The 22,308-nt window shown below is 52.6% G+C and overlaps 1 protein-coding gene across 2 annotated transcripts in view; it reads right to left on the bottom strand.

Annotated features, from left to right (window-relative positions):
- Nucleotides 1–289: 289 nt before the first annotated feature.
- shrprbck1r (sharpin and rbck1 related) overlaps nucleotides 290–22,308 on the bottom strand; it is a 74,371-nt gene continuing 52,352 nt past the window's right edge. The window contains exons 12-14 of one of the 2 annotated variants that reach the window (XM_041184763.1): nucleotides 20,193–20,291; nucleotides 9,633–9,776; nucleotides 290–1,518 (exon numbers count right to left, since the gene is read on the bottom strand). In XM_041184763.1, coding sequence (XP_041040697.1) covers nucleotides 1,438–1,518; nucleotides 9,633–9,776; nucleotides 20,193–20,291 — 324 coding nt within the window. In that variant the 3' untranslated portion in view covers nucleotides 290–1,437. The remainder of the gene's footprint in view (nucleotides 1,519–9,632; nucleotides 9,777–20,192; nucleotides 20,292–22,308) is intronic. The other variant, XM_041184764.1, reaches the window with a different exon arrangement.

The following is a 22,308-nucleotide window of genomic DNA, read 5'->3' as shown; positions in this document are numbered from 1 at the left end:
TACAACAGAAACAGGCTAGTATAATACAGACTATGCCATTGAGAAACTTAACCCCAGCCCTGAATAAATCGTTGTAATCAGCAGAGTACAAACCGTACTCAACCAGCCTGTGCTTGCAAAATCCAACACAAAACGTCTATTTTTAATTTTATGGGATTCTACAATTGGACAGCACTTGCTGAACAATCCTGAGTTTGCTAACAACCAATTTAAGATAATTAGCCAAGCTCCTCACATGGTTCATTTACACTTGCTAGAAGCAACGAAAATTCATCCCCATTCTCTGCAAACAAAATGAATATGTTCAAGACTTGCATCTTTTTTGAATTACTCAGGAGCTTGGGGAGCCAATAGTTCCCCAGTGCTTTCACCATGGCAACACCTTGGCCAGCGTCAGCATGTCACCAATCAGCATGCCTTTCTCCCACAGTAAAAATTGTTGTGATCATTTGAAATTTGGCATTTTTGCATTTTTCCTGATGAGTGTAAGACAAAAAGCTTCAGCAACATGTCTCTCTTCTGGGATAAATAACGTAGGATGGAAGGTTAGAGAGAGTGTGTGATTTACTAGTGAGGAAGTCAGTGAGAGAACTTACAGTTTAAGATGATGGAGTCGTCGATGGAGAGCGACATGCATTATCTGGCCAAGAAATATCTCCCATCTTTTCTTCCCTCAGGAACCTTACAACGATCTGTCAACTAACAGGTGTTTTATAAAAATAAAGTAACAGATACCTGGGAATGATAACAGAGCCCAGTTATCTGACCCAGTGTTGTCCAATAGAAATTGGCAGACTGAGCACAGGTGTTGCTATGTTTCGCACACAATCCAGGTAAATGTAAATTAATGTAAATACTTACCCAGTGACTACTCATTGAACAAACATCTCCAAGTATTCAGTAACCAAGGGAGTAAAGCAACCACACGATAAAAAAATCACTCGCCCTCCCACCGTTGCATTACACAAAACACACACTGAATGATTAAATTTCTCGAGCACACACACACATAATGTGAATGAGTACGGAGATTACTGACCCAAATCTGTTACTCATCCTTTATCACTTAGTTAAACAGGGTGTGTGGCTAGTTACAGGACAACACTGGGATGGTCATTGTCTCTGTTTGTTACCACAGACTGTGGTGTTGTAACACTATCAAACTGACTCGCTGGTGAGCCAGGCCTTAGTTTTCGTTTTGAGGCGCGGCAGGTCCTGACACACAGTCTGTACCGGCTGCTTGTGAAGTGGCCACCAGAGGTTGAGTTAAAGATCTCCTGTCTGGTATTAAGAATCACGGAAGCCGGACTGTCCATTCTCGGCAGAGTTTCGTTGTCCCGTCTGTCCGCTCTCCCCGCTGGTTAATTCTATCCAGACTGTGAGGGTTCAGTGGGTTTTCCCCCACACTGCTGGATTGGGCTGGGGTAGGGGGGTTGGTCAGTGACAATTCTGACACAGCGGGTGGCACCGCTGACCATTAACAAGACAACGGCATCCACCATTTGTATCTCCGGGTCCCTGGAGGAGGAGGGAGTGGGGAGAACAGACCATTAGTTATCAATCAGGGAGAAACGGTCAGTGAGTTTCCTGTTGGTTGCGAGTCACCTGGGAGAAGTGGCTGGAGATGACCCGGGAGGAGTGGCTGGAGATGACCTGGGAGAAGTGGCTGAGATGACCCGGGAGAAGTGGCTGGAGAAGACCTGGGAGAAGTGGCTGGAGATGACCTGGGAGAAGTGGCTGGAGATGACCCGGGAGGAGTGGCTGGAGATGACCTGGGAGAAGTGGCTGGAGATGACCCGGGAGGAGTGGCTGGAGATGACCTGGGAGAAGTGGCTGGAGATGACCCGGGAGGAGTGGCTGGAGAAGACCTGGGAGAAGTGGCTGGAGATGACCCGGGAGAAGTGGCTGGAGCTGACCGGGGGAGTGGCTGGAGGTGACCGGGGTGAGTGGCTGGAGGTGACCTGGGGGAGTGGCTAGAGGTGACCTGGGGGAGTGGCTAGAGGTGACCCGGGAGGAGTGGCTGGAGCTGACCATGGGGAGTGGCTGGAGCTGACCTGGGGGAGTGGCTGGAGCTGACCTGGGGGAGTGGCTGGAGCTGACCAGGGGGCGTGGCTGGAGGTGACCCAGGAGGAGTGGCTAGAGCTGACCATGGGGAGTGGTTGGAGCTGACCTGGGGGAGTGGCTGGAGGTGTCCTGGGGGAGTGGCTAGAGGTGACCCAGGAGGAGTGGCTGGAGCTGACCTGGGGGAGTGGCTGGAGGTGACCTGGGGGAGTGGCAGGAGATGACCTGGGGGAGTGGCTGGAGATGACCTGGGAGAAGTGGCTGGAGCTGACCTGGGGGAGTGGCTGGAGGTGACCTGGGGGAGTGGCTGGAGCTGACCTGGGGGAGTGGCTGGAGGTGACCTGGGGGAGTGGCTGGAGCTGACCTGGGGGAGTGGCTGGAGGTGACCTGGGGGAGTGGCTAGAGGTGACCCAGGAGGAGTGGCTGGAGCTGACCTGGGGGAGTGGCTAGAGGTGACCCAGGAGGAGTGGCTGGAGCTGACCTGAGAGAAGTGGCTGGAGGTGACCTCGGGGAGTGGCAGGAGATGACCTGGGGGAATGGCTGGAGATGACCTGGGAGAAGTGGCTGGAGCTGACCTGGGGGAGTGGCTGGAGGTGACCTGGGGGAGTGGCTGGAGCTGACCTGGGGGAGTGGCTGGAGCTGACCTGGGGAGTGGCAGGAGATGACCTGGGGGAGTGGCTGGAGATGACCTGGGAGAAGTGGCTGGAGATGACCCGGGAGGAGTGGCTGGAGATGACCTGGGAGAAGTGGCTGGAGATGACCCGGGAGGAGTGGCTGGAGATGACCTGGGAGAAGTGGCTGGAGATGACCCGGGAGGAGTGGCTGGAGAAGACCTGGGAGAAGTGGCTGGAGATGACCCGGGAGAAGTTGCTGGAGCTGACCGGGGGAGTGGCTGGAGGTGACCGGGGTGAGTGGCTGGAGGTGACCTGGGGGAGTGGCTAGAGGTGACCTGGGGGAGTGGCTAGAGGTGACCCGGGAGGAGTGGCTGGAGCTGACCATGGGGAGTGGCTGGAGCTGACCTGGGGGAGTGGCTGGAGCTGACCTGGGGGAGTGGCTGGAGCTGACCAGGGGGCGTGGCTGGAGGTGACCCAGGAGAAGTGGCTAGAGCTGACCATGGGGAGTGGTTGGAGCTGACCTGGGGGAGTGGCTGGAGGTGACCTGGGGGAGTGGCTAGAGGTGACCCAGGAGGAGTGGCTGGAGCTGACCTGGGGGAGTGGCTGGAGGTGACCTGGGGGAGTGGCAGGAGATGACCCGGGAGAAGTGGCTGGAGATGACCGGGGAAGTGGCTGGAGCTGACCTGGGTGAGTGGCTGGAGGTGACCTGGGGGAGTGGCTGGAGCTGACCTGGGGGAGTGGCTGGAGGTGACCTGGGGGAGTGGCTGGAGCTGACCTGGGGGAGTGGCTGGAGGTGACCTGGGGGAGTGGCTAGAGGTGACCCAGGAGGAGTGGCTGGAGCTGACCTGGGGGAGTGGCTGGAGGTGACCTGGGGGAGTGGCTGGAGCTGACCTGGGGGAGTGGCTGGAGGTGACCTGGGGGAGTGGCTGGAGGTGACCTGGGGGAGTGGCTGGAGGTGACCTGGGGGAGTGGCTGGAGCTGACCTGGGGAAGTGGCTGGAGATGACCTGGGAGAAGTGGCTGGAGCTGACCTGGGGGAGTGGCTGGAGGTGACCTGGGGGAGTGGCTAGAGGTGACCCAGGAGGAGTGGCTGGAGCTGACCTGGGGGAGTGGCTGGAGGTGACCTGGGGGAGTGGCAGGAGATGACCTGGGGGAGTGGCTGGAGATGACCTGGGAGAAGTGGCGGGAGCTGACCAGGGGGCGTGGCTAGAGGTGACCCAGGAGGAGTGGCTGGAGCTGACCTGGGGGAGTGGCTGGAGATGACCTGGGAGAAATGGCTGGAGCTGACCTGGGGGAGTGGCTGGAGATGTCCAGGGGGAGTGGCTAGAGGTGACCCAGGAGGAGTGGCTGGAGCTGACCTGGGGGAGTGGCTGGAGGTGACCTGGGGGAGTGGCTAGAGGTGACCCAGGAAGAGTGGCTGCAGATGACCTGGGAGAAGTGGCTGGAGCTGACCTGGGGGAGTGGCTGGAGCTGACCTGGGAGAAGTGGCTGGAGGTGACCTGGGGAAGTGGCTGGAGATGACCTGGGAGAAGTGGCTGGAGCTGACCTGGGGAGTGGCTGGAGGTGACCTGGGGGAGTGGCTGGAGCTGACCTGGGGGAGTGGCTGGAGGTGACCTGGGGGAGTGGCTGGAGCTGACCTGGGGGAGTGGCAGGAGATGACCTGGGGGAGTGGCTGGAGATGACCAGGGGGAGTGGCTAGAGGTGACCCAGGAGGAGTGGCTGGAGCTGACCTGGGGGAGTGGCTGGAGGTGACCTGGGGGAGTGGCTAGAGGTGACCCAGGAGGAGTGGCTGCAGATGACCTGGGAGAAGTGGCTGGAGCTGACCTGGGGGAGTGGCTGGAGCTGACCTGGGAGAAGTGGCTGGAGATGACCTGGGGGAGTGGCTGGAGATGACCTGGGAGAAGTGGCTGGAGCTGACCTGGGGGAGTGGCTGGAGGTGACCTGGGGGAGTGGCTGGAGCTGACCTGGGGGAGTGGCTGGAGCTGACCTGGGGTAGTGGCAGGAGATGACCTGGGGGAGTGGCTGGAGATGACCAGGGGGAGTGGCTAGAGGTGACCCAGGAGAAGTGGCTGGAGGTGACCTGGGGGAGTGGCTGGAGCTGACCTGGGGGAGTGGCAGGAGATGACCTGGGAGAAGTGGCTGGAGCTGACCTGGGGGAGTGGCTAGAGGTGACCCAGGAGGAGTGGCTGGAGCTGACCTGGGGGAGTGGCTGGAGCTGACCTGGGGGAGTGGCTAGAGGTGACCCAGGAGGAGTGGCTGGAGCTGACCTGGGGGAGTGGCTAGAGGTGACCCAGGAGGAGTGGCTGGAGCTGACCTGGGAGAAGTGGCTGGAGGTGACCTGGGGGAGTGGCAGGAGATGACCTGGTGGAATGGCTGGAGATGACCTGGGAGAAGTGGCTGGAGCTGACCAGGGGGCGTGGCTAGAGGTGACCCAGGAGGAGTGGCTGGAGCTGACCTGGGGGAGTGGCTGGAGATGACCTGGGAGAAATGGCTGGAGCTGACCTGGGGGAGTGGCTGGAGATGACCAGGGGGAGTGGCTAGAGGTGACCCAGGAGGAGTGGCTGGAGCTGACCTGGGGGAGTGGCTGGAGGTGACCTGGGGGAGTGGCTAGAGGTGACCCAGGAGGAGTGGCTGCAGATGACCTGGGAGAAGTGGCTGGAGCTGACCTGGGGGAGTGGCTGGAGCTGACCTGGGAGAAGTGGCTGGAGGTGACCTGGGGGAGTGGCTGGAGATGACCTGGGAGAAGTGGCTGGAGCTGACCTGGGGGAGTGGCTGGAGGTGACCTGGGGGAGTGGCTGGAGCTGACCTGGGGGAGTGGCTGGAGCTGACCTGGGGTAGTGGCAGGAGATGACCTGGGGGAGTGGCTGGAGATGACCAGGGGGAGTGGCTAGAGGTGACCCAGGAGAAGTGGCTGGAGGTGACCTGGGGGAGTGGCTGGAGCTGACCTGGGGGAGTGGCAGGAGATGACCTGGGAGAAGTGGCTGGAGCTGACCTGGGGGAGTGGCTAGAGGTGACCCAGGAGGAGTGGCTGGAGCTGACCTGGGGGAGTGGCTGGAGCTGACCTGGGGGAGTGGCTAGAGGTGACCCAGGAGGAGTGGCTGGAGCTGACCTGGGGGAGTGGCTAGAGGTGACCCAGGAGGAGTGGCTGGAGCTGATCTGGGAGAAGTGGCTGGAGGTGACCTGGGGGAGTGGCAGGAGATGACCTGGTGGAATGGCTGGAGATGACCTGGGAGAAGTGGCTGGAGCTGACCTGGGGGAGTGGCTGGAGGTGACCTGGGGGAGTGGCTGGAGCTGACCTGGGGGAGTGGCTGGAGCTGACCTGGGGGAGTGGCAGGAGATGACCTGGGGGAGTGGCTGGAGATGACCAGGGGGAGTGGCTAGAGGTGACCCAGGAGGAGTGGCTGGAGCTGACCTGGGGGAGTGGCTGGAGGTGACCTGGGGGAGTGGCTAGAGGTGACCCAGGAGGAGTGGCTGGAGATGACCTGGGAGAAGTGGCTGGAGGTGACCTGGGGGAGTGGCAGGAGATGACCTGGGGGAGTGGCTGGAGATGACCTGGGAGAAGTGGCTGGAGCTGACCTGGGGGAGTGGCTAGAGGCGACCCAGGAGGAGTGGCTGGAGCTGACCTGGGGGAGTGGCTGGAGGTGACCTGGGGGAGTGGCAGGAGATGACCTGGGGGAGTGGCTGGAGATGACCTGGGAGAAGTGGCTGGAGCTGACCTGGGGGAGTGGCTGGAGCTGTCCAGGGTGAGTGGCTGGAGGTGACCAGGGGGAGTGGCTGGAGGTGACCAGGGGGAGTGGCTGGAGGTGACCTGGGGGAGTGGATGGAGCTGACCAGGGGGAGTGGCTGGAGGTGACCTGGGGGAGTGGCTGGAGCTGACCTGGGGGCGTGGCTAGAGGTGACCCAGGAGGAGTGGCTGGAGCTGACCTGGGGGAGTGGCTGGAGATGACCTGGGAGAAATGGCTGGAGCTGACCTGGGGGAGTGGCTGGAGATGACCAGGGGGAGTGGCTAGAGGTGACCCAGGAGGAGTGGCTGGAGCTGACCTGGGGGAGTGGCTGGAGGTGACCTGGGGGAGTGGCTAGAGGTGACCCAGGAGGAGTGGCTGCAGATGACCTGGGAGAAGTGGCTGGAGCTGACCTGGGGGAGTGGCTGGAGCTGACCTGGGAGAAGTGGCTGGAGGTGACCTGGGAGAAGTGGCTGGAGGTGACCTGGGGGAGTGGCTGGAGCTGACCTGGGGGAGTGGCTGGAGGTGACCTGGGGGAGTGGCTGGAGCTGACCTGGGGGAGTGGCTGGAGCTGACCTGGGGGAGTGGCAGGAGATGACCTGGGGGAGTGGCTGGAGATGACCAGGGGGAGTGGCTAGAGGTGACCCAGGAGAAGTGGCTGGAGGTGACCTGGGGGAGTGGCTGGAGCTGACCTGGGGGAGTGGCAGGAGATGACCTGGGAGAAGTGGCTGGAGCTGACCTGGGGGAGTGGCTAGAGGTGACCCAGGAGGAGTGGCTGGAGCTGACCTGGGGGAGTGGCTGGAGGTGACCTGGGGGAGTGGCTAGAGGTGACCCAGGAGGAGTGGCTGGAGCTGACCTGGGGGAGTGGCTAGAGGTGACCCAGGAGGAGTGGCTGGAGCTGACCTGGCAGAAGTGGCTGGAGGTGACCTGGGGGAGTGGCAGGAGATGACCTGGTGGAATGGCTGGAGATGACCTGGGAGAAGTGGCTGGAGCTGACCTGGGGGAGTGGCTGGAGGTGACCTGGGGGAGTGGCTGGTGCTGACCTGGGGGAGTCGCTGGAGCTGACCTGGGGGAGTGGCAGGAGATGACCTGGGGGAGTGGCTGGAGATGACCAGGGGGAGTGGCTAGAGGTGACCCAGGAGGAGTGGCTGGAGCTGACCTGGGGGAGTGGCTGGAGGTGACCTGGGGGAGTGGCTAGAGGTGACCCAGGAGGAGTGGCTGGAGATGACCCAGGAGAAGTGGCTGGAGGTGACCTGGGGGAGTGGCTGGAGCTGACCTGGGAGAAGTGGCTGGAGATGACCTGGGGGAGTGGCAGGAGATGACCTGGGAGAAGTGGCTGGAGGTGACCTGGGGGAGTGGCAGGAGATGACCTGGGGGAGTGGCTGGAGATGACCTGGGAGAAGTGGCTGGAGCTGACCTGGGGGAGTGGCTAGAGGTGACCCAGGAGGAGTGGCTGGAGCTGACCTGGGGGAGTGGCTGGAGGTGACCTGGGGGAGTGGCAGGAGATGACCTGGCGGAGTGGCTGGAGATGACCTGGGAGAAGTGGCTGGAGCTGACCTGGGGGAGTGGCTGGAGCTGTCCAGGGTGAGTGGCTGGAGGTGACCAGGGGGAGTGGCTGGAGGTGACCAGGGGGAGTGGCTGGAGGTGACCTGGGTGAGTGGATGGAGCTGACCAGGGGGAGTGGCTGGAGCTGACCAGGGGGAGTGGCTGGAGGTGACCTGGGGGAGTGGCTGGAGCTGACCTGGGGGAGTGGCTGGAGCTGTCCAGGGGGAGTGGCTGGAGCTGTCCAGGGGGAGTGGCTGGGGGGTGACCGGGAGGAACGGCTGGAACTGACCACAGGGAGTGGCTGGAGGTGACCCAGGGGCAAGGTGCAATCACAGGTGCTGGAGCAACCACCGCCACCCCACACCCCCATCATCCCCACTGCTCCCAGACCCCTGCAACTAGCTGCATGAAACATCAGTCGTCAATAAAGGGGGCCTTGGTACCCACAATCCTCAATGCACCAGAAAGCCGTCTATCTAATGCCTGGTTGTATTGCAGTGCAAGCGCCTTAGTGCACCATGCAGCCCAGCTGTTTGCTGGGACTGGCCAGTAGGAAGGGGAACAAAATTCACTGCCCCCCCACCCCAAGATTTATCCTCTGGGTTTGCTCTCATGGTTGTTCCCAACAGTGATCTTTCATTCCAGGAGACAGAAGGTTAATTGAGGGGGACTGGAATGGGAGGATTGTCTTATTAGGCAAGGTTGGACAGGTTAGGCTTGTATCCACTAGAATTTAGAAGAGTAAGAGGCAACTTGATTGAAACTTATTAGATCTATCTACAAGATGGACTGCAGGAACTTACCAAGGCTCCTTAGACAGCACCTTCCAAACCCACCGATATCATCTAGAAGGACAAGGGCAGCAGATAGATGGGAACACCACCACCTGGAAGTTCCCCTCCAAGTCACTCACCATCCTGATTTGGAAATATATCAACGTTTCTCCACTGTCACTGGGTCAAAATCCTGGAACTCCCTCCCTAACAGCACTGTGGGTGTACCTACACCACATGGACTGCAGCGGCTCAAGAAGGCAGCTCACCCCCGCCTTCTCAAGGGCAACTAGGGATGGGCAATAAATGCCCCCACCCAGCCAGCGAAGCCCACATCCTGTGAATGAATAATTAATTAAAAATCCTAAGGGGTCTGGACAGGGTGGATGTGGAGAGGAGGTTTCCTCTTGTGGGAGAATCTAGAATTAGGGGTCACTGTTTAAAAATAAGGAGTTGCTCATTTAAGGCAGAGATGAGGAGGATATTTTCTCTCAGAGGGGAGTCTTAGGAACTCTCTTCCCCAACGAGCAGTGGAGGCAGAAAAGCAGAATATTGTTAAGGAGAGGTAGATAGATTCTTGTTAAAGAAGGGGGTGAAAGGTTATTGGGGTAGGTGGGAATGTGGAGCCTCAAGCCTGCCCCACCAATATTTGTTGTCCACCCTGGGGGGATATGGGGAGCTGTCTTGCTTGGTTTCCAAGACTGATTTGTGTTTCCCACTCATTCCCCCCTCATTAAAACTCAAGAACTGCTCTCCTCACTCACCTGTTCCTACCATTGATGAGGTTAGTAAACACACACCCCCTGCTCCCTCAGGGTTTTATCCTTCTGACCCCTTCTTCTCTTTCACTCCTTTCCAATTGTATATTCAAAATCAAAGCACAAGACTAAACGACAGGCTGATTGTTAGCCACCTTACCCCAGGACCCCAGCGGTATCCCTTGGTAACCCAGCAGATCTCCGTGTGACAGACCGGGCACCGCAACCAATCACATCCATCCTTCTTCTGCACTATTATCTTACACTTGGGACAATGCATCGCCTCTCCGGTCTGAACCATTGTCTGTAAAGTGAAAACTTTCATTGTTATTAACACAAAGATACATTTACAAAGAGCTTCTCTGCTGCTCTTCTCTAAGTTGCTGCGTTAAGATAATCAATTGAGCCTGTACTGTGGCTTCATTGCTACAAGTGACACACATTTATACATAAGGACCCATTCTCTGCAAACAAAAGGAAGAAGTTCACTGACTGGGCGACCGCTTTGCAGAACACCTGCGGTCTGTCCGCAAGAATGACCCAAACCTCCCTGTCACTTGCCATTTTAACACCACCCTGCTCTCTTGCCCACATATCTGTCCTTGGCTTGCTGCATTGTTCCAGTGAAGCCCAACGCAAACTGGAGGAACAGCACCTCATCTTCCGACTAGGCACTTTACAGCCTTCTGGACTGAATATTGAATTCAACAACTTTAGATCTTGAACTCCCTCCTCCATCCCCACCCCCTTTCTGTTTCTTCCCCCTTTTGTTTTTTCCAATAATTTATATAGATTTTTCTTTTCCCACCTATTTCCATTATTTTTAAATCTATATCTTTTATGCCCTGTTAGTCTTATTCCACCCCACCCCTACTAGAGCTGTACCTTGAGTGTCCTGCCATCCATTCTTAATTAGCACATTCGTTTAGATAAAATCACAACCTTCAACACCTCTTTGTTCTTCTGTCTGTGACATCTTTTGATTATCTGCTCCTATCACTGCTTGCTTGTCCCTACAACCACACTACCATCCGCTCCACCTCAAACCAGCTTATATTTCACCCCTCTCCTAATATTCACTCAGTTCTGTTGAAGGGTCATGAGGACTCGTAACGTCAACTCTTTTCTTCTCCGCCGATGCTGCCAGACCTGCTGAGTTTTTCCAGGTAATTCTGTTTTTGTTTTGGATTTCCAGCATGTGCAGTTTTTTGTTTTTATCTCTGTGTTTAATCGACTGCCACTCCTCTTCAAGAAATGCCTACCTTGAAGAAGTACTGCTCTTCTCTCCGACAAGATTTCCGTATCTCTCTATTGCCTTGTTCACCTTCATTGCTTTCCATTTCTCTCCTGGTGTTTGACAAGGTATTTACTAAAACCCGCTGTCACAGCCATATCTCCTTTCTCAGTGACTGTCTCCGTCTCCGACTTACCCCACGTGGATTTCACCTGAAATTCCATCCATCTTGTTTCGAACCCAACCAGGACTACAGGTATCTCCGGTATTTCTCGGACTGCTGTTCCCGTCACATTCTGAAATCCACACTCAGTGCCATGCACCGCCATATGAACACACTCGACCTCTCCCTCCAGCAGCACCGCCGCACCCTTTTTCAAAGCTGTGCGTGCCCCCAGTTTCATTTTATTCTTCGTCTCATCCGACGCCTCAACAAGAAACTTTTTCTCTTTCTCTCAAGTGCTAAGGAACGCAAGCTCCAACAACTCATCGACACCAACACCCATCTAGGACCCTCCACCCCTGCCTGTCCCTCCGTCCCCACCCCATCTTCCAATCCCAACCCCAGCCGTGTATTCACTATACCCCCTGACCTTCCCCTCTCCGCGCTGAACGTTCAGTGCTCAGTAAAGGATTTAGTTTCATACCCTTACGCCCTCATCTCAATGAATTTCGGGCTCGGCACGATGCTGAACTCTTCTTCCGCTGTCTTCGTCTCCGTGCTTACTTCTTTGGGCAGGAGTCCTCTCCCCATTCAACGGATCCTTTTACCCACCTCCAATATTCTCCCTCCACCTGGACCCCTCCCTCTGGATTCTTACCTTCTCTTGATCTTTTCATTGAGAACTGTCGGCGCGACATTAGTCATCTCAATTTCTCTGTTCCTCTCACCCATTCTCATCTGTCTCTCTGAACTTACTGCACTCCGTTCTCTCAGGTCCAACCCCAACATTGTCATCAAACCCGCTGACAAGGGTGGTGCTGTTGTTGTCTGGTGCACTGACTTCTACCTCGCGGAGGCTGAGCATCAACTCACAGACACTTCCTCCTACCTCTCCCTGGACCATGATCCCACCACTGAACATCAAGCCATTGTTTCCAGGACTGTCACTGACCTCATCTCCTCTGCAGATCTTCCTCCCACAGCTTCCAACCTGATAGTCGCCCAACCTCGGACAGCCCGCTTCTACATCCTACCCAAAATCCACAAACAGAACTGTCCCGGTAGACCGATCGTGTCAGCTTGCTCCTGCCCCACAGAACTCATTTCTCGTTATCTTGACACCCTTCTCTCTCCCCTTGTCCAGTCCCTTCCCACCTACATCCGTGATTCCTCTGACACCTTACGTCACATCAACAATTTCCAGTTCCCTGGCCCCAACCGCTTCCTCTTCACCATGGACGTCCAATCCCTCTACACCTCCATCCCCCACCAGGGTGGTCTGAGGGCTCTCCGCTTCTTCCTCGAACAGAGGCCCGAACAATCCCCATCCACCACCACTCTCCTCCGTCTGGCTGAACTTGTTCTCACACTGAACAATTTCTCCTTCAACTCCTCTCACTTCCTCCAAATAAAAGGTGTGACTATGGGTACCCGCATGGGCCCCAGCTATGCCTGTCTCTTTATGGGGTATGTGGAGCATTCCTACTCCGGCCCCCTTCCACAACACTTTCTCCGGTACATCGATGATTACTTCGGTGCTGCTTCATGCTCTCGTCTGGACCTGGAAAAATTTATTAATTTTGCTTCTAATTTCCACCCCTCCATCATTTTCACATGGTTCATCTCTGACACTTCCCTTCCCTTCCTTGACCTCTCTGTCTCAATCTCTGGTGACAGACCGTACACCAATATCCATTACAAGCCTACCGACTCCCACAGCTACCTCGACTACAGCTCCTCACATCCCGCTTCCTGTAAGGACTCCATCCCATTCTCTCAGTTCCTTCGCCCCCGTCGCATCTGTTCTGATGATGCTACCTTCAAAAACAGTTCCTCTGACATGTCCTCCTTCCTCCTTAACCGAGGTTTCCCACCCACAGTCGTTGACAGGGCCCTCAACCGTGTCCGGCCCATCTCCCGCACATCCGCCCTCAGGCCTTCTCCTCCCTCCCAGAAACATGATAGGGTCCCCCTTGTCCTCACTTATCACCCCACCAGCCTCCGCATTCAAAGGATCATCCTCTGCCATTTCCACCAACTCCAGCATGATGCCACCACCAAACACATCTTCCCTTCACCCCCCCCGGTGGCATTCCGTAGGGATCGTTCCCTCCGGGATACCCTGGTCCACTCCTCCATCACCCCCTACTCCTCAACCCCCACCTATGGCACCTCCCCATGCCCACGCAAAAGACGTAACACCTGCCCCTTCACTTCCTCTCTCCTCACTTTCCAAGGGCCCAAACACTCCTTTCAAGTGAAGCAGCATTTCACTTGCATTTCCCCTAACTTAGTCTACTGCATTCGTTGCTCCCAATGCAGTCTCCTTTATATTGGAGAGACCAAACGTAAACTGGGCAACCGCTTTGCAGAACACCTGCGGTCTGTCCGCAAGAAAGACTCAAATCTCCCTGTCGCTTGCCATTTTAACACTCCACCCTGCCCTCTTGCCCACATGTCTGTCCTTGGCTTGCTGCATTGTTCCAGTGAAGCCCAATGCAAACTGAAGAAACAGCACCTCATCTTCTGACCAGGCACTTTACAGCCTTCTGGACTGAATATTGAATTCAACAACTTTAGATCTTGAACTCCCTCCTCCATCCCCACCCCCTTTCCATTTCTTCCCCCTTCCTTTTGTTTTTTCCAATAATTTATATAGATTTTTCTTTTCCCACCTATTTCCATTATTTTTAAATCTATATCTTTTATGCCCTGTTAGCCTTTCCACCCCACCCCCACTAGAGCTGTACCTTGAGTGTCCTGCCATCCATTCTGAATTAGCACATTCCTTTAGATAATATCACCACCTTCAACACCTCTTTGTTCTTCTGTCTGTGACATCTTTTGATTATCTGCTCCTATCACTGCTTGCTTGTCCCTACAACCACACCCACCCCCCACTTCTCTCCCCCCCCACTACCCCGTCCACCTTAAACCAGCTTATATTTCACCCCTCTCCTAATATTCACTCAGTTCTGTTGAAGGATCATGAGGACTCGAAACATCAACTCTTTTCTTCTCTGCCGATGCTGCCAGACCTGCTGAGTTTTTCCAGGTATTTCTGTTTTTGTTTAGGAATAAGTTCAAGTTGGTTGCCTTTTTTGAATTACCCGGGAGCTTGGGGAGCCTATAGTTCCCCGTTGTTTTCTCCTTGGAAATGCCTCAGCCAATCAGAGTCGACTTGCCAACCAATCAACACGCTTTCCTCCTGTAGTATAAATTGTTGTGATTGTTTGAAATTTGACATTCTTGTGTTTGTCCTGATGAGTGCAAGATGAAAAGCTTCAGCAAAATATCTGTCTCTTCAGCAAGATTCATTGCCTTATATGCAATTTCTTATAGAGAATTTCTACATAGAGTCATAGAGGTCCACAGCACAGAAAAAAGCCCTTCAGCCCATCAAGTCTGCACCAGTCAAACATGTACCTAACTATTCTAATTTCCAGCACTAGGCCCACAGCCTTGTATGCCATGGCATCGCAAGTGCACATCCAAATACCTCTTAAATGTTATGAGGGTTTCTGTTTCTACCACCCTTTCAGGCAGTGAGTTCCAGATTCTCACCACCCTCTGGGTGAAAAAATTCTTCCTCACATCCTCTCTAAACCTCCTGCCCCTTACCTTAAATCTATGCCTCCTGGTTATTGATCCCTCCATCAAGGGGAAAAGTTCCTCCCCATCTACCCTATCTATGCCCCTCATAATTTTATACACCTCAATCATATTCCCTCTCAATCTCCTCTGCTCCAGGGAAAGTAACCCCAGTCTATCCAATCTCTCCTCATGACTAAAACTCTCCAGCCCAGGCAACATCCTGGTAAATCTCCTCTGCACTCTCTCGAGTGCAATCACATCCTTTTCCTTCCTATAATGCGGATTCCAGAACTGCTCGCAATACCCTAGCTGTGGCCTAACCAGTGTTTTATACAGTTCCAGTATAACCTCCCTGCTCTTATATTCTATGCCACGGCTAATAAAGGTAAGTATCCCATGTGCCTTCTTAACCACCTTATCTACCTGTCTTGCTACCTTAAGAATTGCATACCATTTGCACATTAAGAACATGCACACCAAGGTCCCTCTGATCCTCGGTACTTCCCAGGGTCCTACCATTCATCGTGTATTCCCGTGCCTTGTTTGTCCTGCCCAAGTGCATTACCTCACACTTATCCGGATTAAATTCCATTTGTCACTGATTAGCCCGTCTATATCCTCCTGTAATCTAAGGCTATCCTCCTCACTATTTACCACCCCACCAATTTTCATATCATCCACGAATTTACTGATCAACCCTCCTACATTCAAGTCTAAATTGTTTATATATACCACAAACAGCAAGGGACCCAACACCGATCCCTGTGGAACCTCACTGGACACAAGCATCCAGTCACAAAAACACCCCTCGACCATCACCCTCTGCTTTCTGCCACTCAGCCAATTCTGGATCCAATCTGCCAAATTGCCTTGGATCCCATGGGCTCTTACCTTCGTTATCAGTCTCCCATGTGGGACCTTATCAAAAGCCTTGCTGAAGTCCAAGTAGACTACGTCAAATGCATTGCCCTCATCTACACACTTGGTCACCTCTTTGAAAAATTCAATCAAATTGGTCAGACATGACCTCCCCTTAACAAAACCATGCTGACTGTCCTTGATTAATCCCTGCCTCTCCAAATGTAGATTAATTCTGTCCCTCAGAATTGATTCCAATAGTTTCCCCACCACTGAGGTTAGACTGACTGGCCTGTAGTTCCCTGGTTTATCCCTTCCTCTCTCCTTGAGTAACGGTACCACATTGGCTGTCCTCCAGTCCTCTGGCACCTCTCCTGTGGCCAGAGAGGTATTGAAAATTATTGCCAGCACCCCTGCTATCTCTTCCCTTGCCTCACTCAACAGCCTGGGATACATTTCATCCCGGCCTGGAGATTTATCTACTTTTAAGCCTGCCAGACCACTTAGAACCTCCTCCCTTTCTATGCTAATTTCTTTAATTATATCACAGTCCTTCTGCCTGATTTCCATACCAACGTCATCCCTCTCACTTGTCAGCACTGACACAAAGTATTCATTTAGAACCCTACCTACGTCTTCCGGCTCCACGCATAAATTACCGTGATGGTCCTTAATGGGCCCTACACTTTCCCTAGTTATCCTCTTACTCTTAATGTACTTGTAAAATAACTTTAGATTTTTCTTTATTTTACCTGCCAATGGTTTTTCATGCCCTCTTTTTGCTCTCCTAATTTCCTTTTTATGTTCTCCCCTACACACTCTATACTCCTCTAGGGCTTCCACTGTTTTGAGCCCTCAGGATCTGCCATAAGCCTCCATTTTTCTCTTTATCCAATCCTGTACATCCCTCGATATCCAGGGTTCCCTGTGTTTGTTGGTCCCACCCTTTGTTTTTACTGGAATATGTTGGTCCTGTACTCTCCCTGTTTCCTTCTTGAATGAGTCCCATTGATCTGATGCATTTACCTAAAAATAGCTGCTCCCAGTCCATTCTGACCAAATCATATCTGATCTCATTAAAATCGGCCTTCCCCCAATTTAGAACTCTGATTTCTGGCCCATCCTTGTCCTTTTCCATAACAACCTTGAATCTAACGGAGTTTTGATCACTATCCGCAAAATGCTCCCCACTGATACCTCTACCATTTGCCTGGCTTCATTCCCTAAAATTAAGTCCAGGACCACCCCTCTCTAGTAGGACCTTCTATGTACTGGCTTAAAATGCTCTCCTGAATGCATTTTAAGAATTCCACTCCCTCTAAACCTATCACACTATGACTAAGCCAGTTAATGTTGGGCAAATTGAAATCCCCCACTATTACTACCCTATTATTTTTACACTTCGCTGACATTTGCCCACATATCTGCTCTTCTATTTCTCTGACTGTTTTAGGGCCTATAGTACCCTCCCAGCAATGTGATTGCTCCTTTTTTGTTTTTCAGTTCTACCCATATGGCTTCATTTAAGGAGCCTTCTAAGATGTTATCCTTCCTTACTGCTGTAATTGATTCCTTGATCAATATTGCAATACCCCCTCCTCTTTTACCTCCTTCCCTCTCTTGCCTGAAGACTCTATCTCCTGGAATATTGAGCTGCCAATCCTGCCCCTCTCTCAACCATGTCTCTGTGACAGCGATTACATCATACTTCCATGTGTTAATTTGTGCCCTCAACTCATCTGCCTTATTCATCAGACTCCTTACATTAAAATAAATCCCATCCAGCCTTGCCAAATGCCCTTGTGCCTTAACTGGCCTATAATTTCTATGCCTTCCAGACTCACTTGCTCTCTCTTCCAATTTTGGCTGTGCATCTTCCCCTGCTGAACCTCCTCTCAGGATCCCATCCCCCTGCCAAATTAGTTTAAACCCTCCCCAAAAGCACTAGCAAACCTCCCTGCAAGGATGTTGGTCCCATTCCGGTTCAGGTACAACCCTTCTGCCTTATACAGGTCCTACCCACATAGAATTTCTTATATCGAATTTCTACATGGAATATCTTATATCAAATTTCTACATAGAATTTCTCATATAGAATTTCTACATAGAATTTCTCATATAGAATTTCTACATAGAATTTCTCATATAGAATTTCTACATAGAATTTCTCATATAGAATTTCTACATAGAATTTCTCATATAGAATTTCTACATAGAATTTCTCATACAGAATTTCTACATAGAATTTCTCATATAGAATTTCTACATAGAATTTTTCATATAGAATTTCTACATAGAATTTCTCATATAGAATTTCTACATAGAATTTCTCATATAGAATTTCTACATAGAATTTCTTATATAGAATTTCTACATAGTGTCTTATAAAGAATTTCTTATATAGAATTTCTACATAGTGTCTTATATAGAATTTCTACATAGAATTTCTTATATAGAATTTCTACATAGAATTTCTCATATCGAATTTCTACATAGAATTTCCCATATCGAATTTCTACATAGAATTTCTCATATCGAATTTCTACATAGAATTTCTCATATCGAATTTCTACATAGAATTTCTCATATCGAATTTCTACATAGATTTCTCATGTAGAATTTCTACATAGAATTTCTCATATCGAATTTCTACATAGAATTTCTCATAGCGAATTTCTACATAGAATTTCTACATATAGTTTCTTATTTAGAATTTCTACCTCTGTAACATCACCAGACTTCGCCCTTGCCTCAGATCAAAAGTATATAAAAATAGGGCAGGACTAGACCATATGGCCCCTCAAGCCTGTTCCACGATTCAGTATGATCTTAACTGAACTTGTACATCAACTCTCCTTTCCCACCCGATCCCCATATCCCTCGATTTCCTTAAGAGTCCACAGGTCTATTGACCTCTGCCTTGAATTTTCTCAGCGGTGGAGCATCCAAAGCTCTCAGAGGTAGAGATTTCCAAAGGTTCACAACCCTCTGAGTGAAGAAATTCCTCCTCATCTTAGCCTGTAATGATTGAGACTGTTACCTCCATGGTCTAGATTCCCCACGAGGGGAAGCAACCTCTCAGCATCTGCCTGCGAACCCTATACATTTCAATGAGATCACCTCTCATTCACTACAGGTACATTATACTCAACCTCTCATCCCCGGAACCAACCTAGTGAACCTCTGCTATACTGGCTCCCAGGCAAGTATATCCTTCCTTAGATAAGAAGACCAAAACTGCATGTAGCACTCCAGGTGTGGTCTCAACAAAGCCTTGTACAACTATAGCAACTGTCTTGCCGAAATCCTCATCTATGTTTTTGTTAGCTCTGTCCATCTTTCACCCTCTGCAAACCTGAGCTCATCCAAACCTCTGCTGCCAATGTCCTAACTCACACCAAGTTCTGCTCACCCATCATCCCTGTTCTCATTGTCCTACATCCTCCTGGTTAACCAATGAATCAATTTTAAAATTCTCATATATGTTTTCAAATCCCTTCATGGCCTCCCCACCCCCTGCATCTCTGTAATCTCCTGCGGCCCCACAACCCTCCGAGATCTCTGTGCTCCTCCAATTCTGACCCCTATTCCAGTCCGACTTCCTTCACTCCACAATAGGCAGCCAAGCATTCAGCTGCCGAGGCCTTCAACTCTGGAATCCCTTCCCTAAACCACTCCGCCACTCTCTCCTCCTTAACACATTATCTTAAATTTTTGACCCAGCTTTATGTCACCAGCCTGAATATCTCCTTGTGCATGTCAGTGTTTGTTACTGCTCCGTGAAGCACTCTGGGACATTTTACTACATTATATAAATGCACATTGTTGTTGTACTTGGGTCCATCATAGAAAAGATTGGGTGTGGCAGGAGAAGGAGGGACCAGAAGCAGCGAATGCGGAGGGGGGGGAGGGACTGGAAGCAGCGAATGCGGAGGAGGGGGAGGGACTGGAAGCAGCGAATGCGGAGGGGGGGAGGGACTGGAAGCAGCGAATGCGGAGGGGGGGAGGGACTGGAAGCAGCAAATGCGGAGGGGGGGGAGGGACTGGAAGCAGCAAATGGGAAAAGGAGGGACTGGAAGCAGCGAATGGGAAGAGGGGGAGGGACTGGAAGCAGCAAATGGGAAAAGGGGGAGGGACTGGAAGCAGCAAATGGGAAAAGGGGGAGGGACTGGAAGCAGCAAATGGGAAAAGGGGGAGGGACTGGAAGCAGCAAATGGGGAGAGAGGGAGGGACTGGAAGCAGCAAATGGGAAAAGGGGGGAGGGACTGGAAGCAGCAAATGGGAAGAGGGGGAGGGACTGGAAGCAGCAAATGGGGAGACAGGACAGCAGGACTGGAAGCAGCAAATGGGAAAAGGGGGAGGGACTGGAAGCAGCAAATGGGGAGAGAGGGAGGGACTGGAAGCAGCAAATGGGGAGACAGGACAGCAGGACTGGAAGCAGCAAATGGGAAAAGGGGGAGGGACTGGAAGCAGCAAATGGGGAGAGAGGGAGGGACTGGAAGCAGCAAATGGGGAGAGAGGGAGGGACTGGAAGCAGCAAATGGGGAGAGAGGACTGGAAGCAGAGAATGGGTTAACAGGCTCTGCCAGTGCTGACATATCTTAAAAAGGTTAAACTCCCTCATTTTCTTCATCGACAACATTTCCTCAAACATTTTTTTCCTAAGCTTTTCCTTTTGAAATTCTCTACCAAACCGAAACCTTTCCAAGGATTGAGTCCTGTTCCATTTCTGGAAAGGTTCTTCTAGCCCCTCCCTCACACTCTGGGATAGAGGAGGAGGAAAGCAGCCTTCCCTGCACTCCTCCTCACTAGGTCTGCTCGCTTTCTCGTTCTCCTCAAGTCCACAAGCTGCTTCAATCTCCAGCCTTTACCTTCAGCATCTCTGTTGTGCGGCGTGCAGCAGAGTCGTTCACTGCTCGGCAACGCAGGTCATCCTGATATTGTTTGCAGTTCATTCCTTCGTGAATTGCCTGGGATGGGGAAGAGGGAGAGACAGAATGAAACAGACACCACTTCCCAGTGACGCTGAGGTAGGAGATGGTGCAAGGGGCCCTGGGATGTTGCACGTTGCCCAGTCCCTCCCCCCATTTGCTGCTAGTTGGCCGGTGGGGGGTTAATCTAGTTCCCCTGGTCCATCCTCACTCACGAGGAGCAGGATTTAACCATCTTGGGCACAGAGGGAGATACGTGACAGGGATATGTTACAGGGGAGGGACAGGATGTGAAAGAGGCTGCTTGCTGAACGCATTCGGACAGTCAATCTCAATAATTAACAAGCCGCTGATTTCTCAGCCTGCTGGTGGCAGAGCGACCCTCCCAGGCACCAGCTTCATGGAGGCAGCGGCCTGGGGTGGGGGCAGGCAGGGGTGAACATCAGGGCCGGAGGCTCCATCAACTAATGAGGGAGTTGCAAGCAAAAGCCCCCACACCCTAAGCCCTCCAACAGCCATCAATGGGCCATTTGGAGTGACCTGCCTGCAGCTACTCAGAATTTTAATTGAAAACTTTTCCTTCAATCCTTCCTCTCCCGGTGGGGCTGCCTCGAATCGAGCTGTCCACACTCTGATTCGGCCAGCAGCATATAAAGCCTTTTAAAATATGTATTCTTTCACAGGATGTGGGAGTCACTAGCAAGGGGCTGTTGCCCATCCCCAATTGCCCCTGAACTGAGTGTCTTGCTCGGCCATTTCAGAGGGCAGTTACCAGTCACATTGCTGTGGGTCTGGAGTCATGTGTGGGCCAGACTGGGTAAGGGCAGCAGATTTCCTTCCCTAAAGGACATCAGTGAACCAGATGGGTTTTTACAATGATAGTTCCATGGTCACCATTACTGAGTTAGCTTTATATTCCAGATTTAATTAATGAATTTAAATTCTATCAGCTGCCGTGATGGGATTTGAACCTATGTTAGCCTGGATCTTTGGATTACTAGTCAAGTGACATTACCGCTGTGCCACCATCTCCTCATAACAGCCCACCCAGTCTAATCCCACTCTCCCCCTCACTCCCCACACCCTTTAATATCCCACCCTGTCTAATCCCACTCTCCCCCTCACTCCCCACACCCTTTAATAACCCACCCAGTCTAATCCCACTCTCCCCCTCACTCCCCACACCCTTTAATATCCCACCCAGTCTAATCCCACTCTCCCCCTCACTCCTCGCACCCTTTAATATCCCACCCAGTCTAATCCCACTCTCCCCCTCACTCCCCACACCCTTTAATATCCCACCCAGTCTAATCCCACCCTCCCCCCACCCTTTAATAACTCACCCAGTCTAATCCCATTCTCCCCCTCACTCCCCCGACCCTTTAATATCCCACCCAGTCTAATCCCACTCTCCCCTCACTCCCCAGCACCCTTTAATATCCCACCCAGTCTAATCCCACCCTCCCCCCACCCTTTAATAACTCACCCAGTCTAATCCCATTCTCCCCCTCACTCCCCCGACCCTTTAATATCCTACACAGTCTGATCCCACTCTCCTCCTCACTCCCTGCACCCTTTAATATCCCACCCAGTCTAATCCCACCCTCCCCCCACCCTTTAATAACTCACCCAGTCTAATCCCATTCTCCCCCTCACTCCCCCGACCCTTTAATATCCCACCCAGTCTAATCCCATTCTCCCCCTCACTCCCCCGACCCTTTAATATCCCACCCAGTCTAATCCCACCCTCCCCCTCACTCCCCACACCCTTTAATATCCCACCCAGTCTAATCCCACCCTCCCCCCACCCTTTAATAACTCACCCAGTCTAATCCCATTCTCCCCCTCACTCCCCCGACCCTTTAATATCCCACCCAGTCTAATCCCACTCTCCCCGTCACTCCCCGCACCCTTTAATATCCCACCCAGTCTAATCCCACCCTCCCCCCACCCTTTAATAACTCACCCAGTCTAATCCCATTCTCCTCCTCACTCCCCGCACCCTTTAATATCCCACCCAGTCTAATCCCATTCTCCCCCTCACTCCCCCGACCCT

Source organism: Carcharodon carcharias, chromosome 3, assembly GCF_017639515.1.
Source record: "Carcharodon carcharias isolate sCarCar2 chromosome 3, sCarCar2.pri, whole genome shotgun sequence".
NCBI classification, from domain to species: Eukaryota; Metazoa; Chordata; class Chondrichthyes; order Lamniformes; family Lamnidae; genus Carcharodon; species Carcharodon carcharias.
This window is presented reverse-complemented; position numbering and strand designations above follow the sequence as displayed.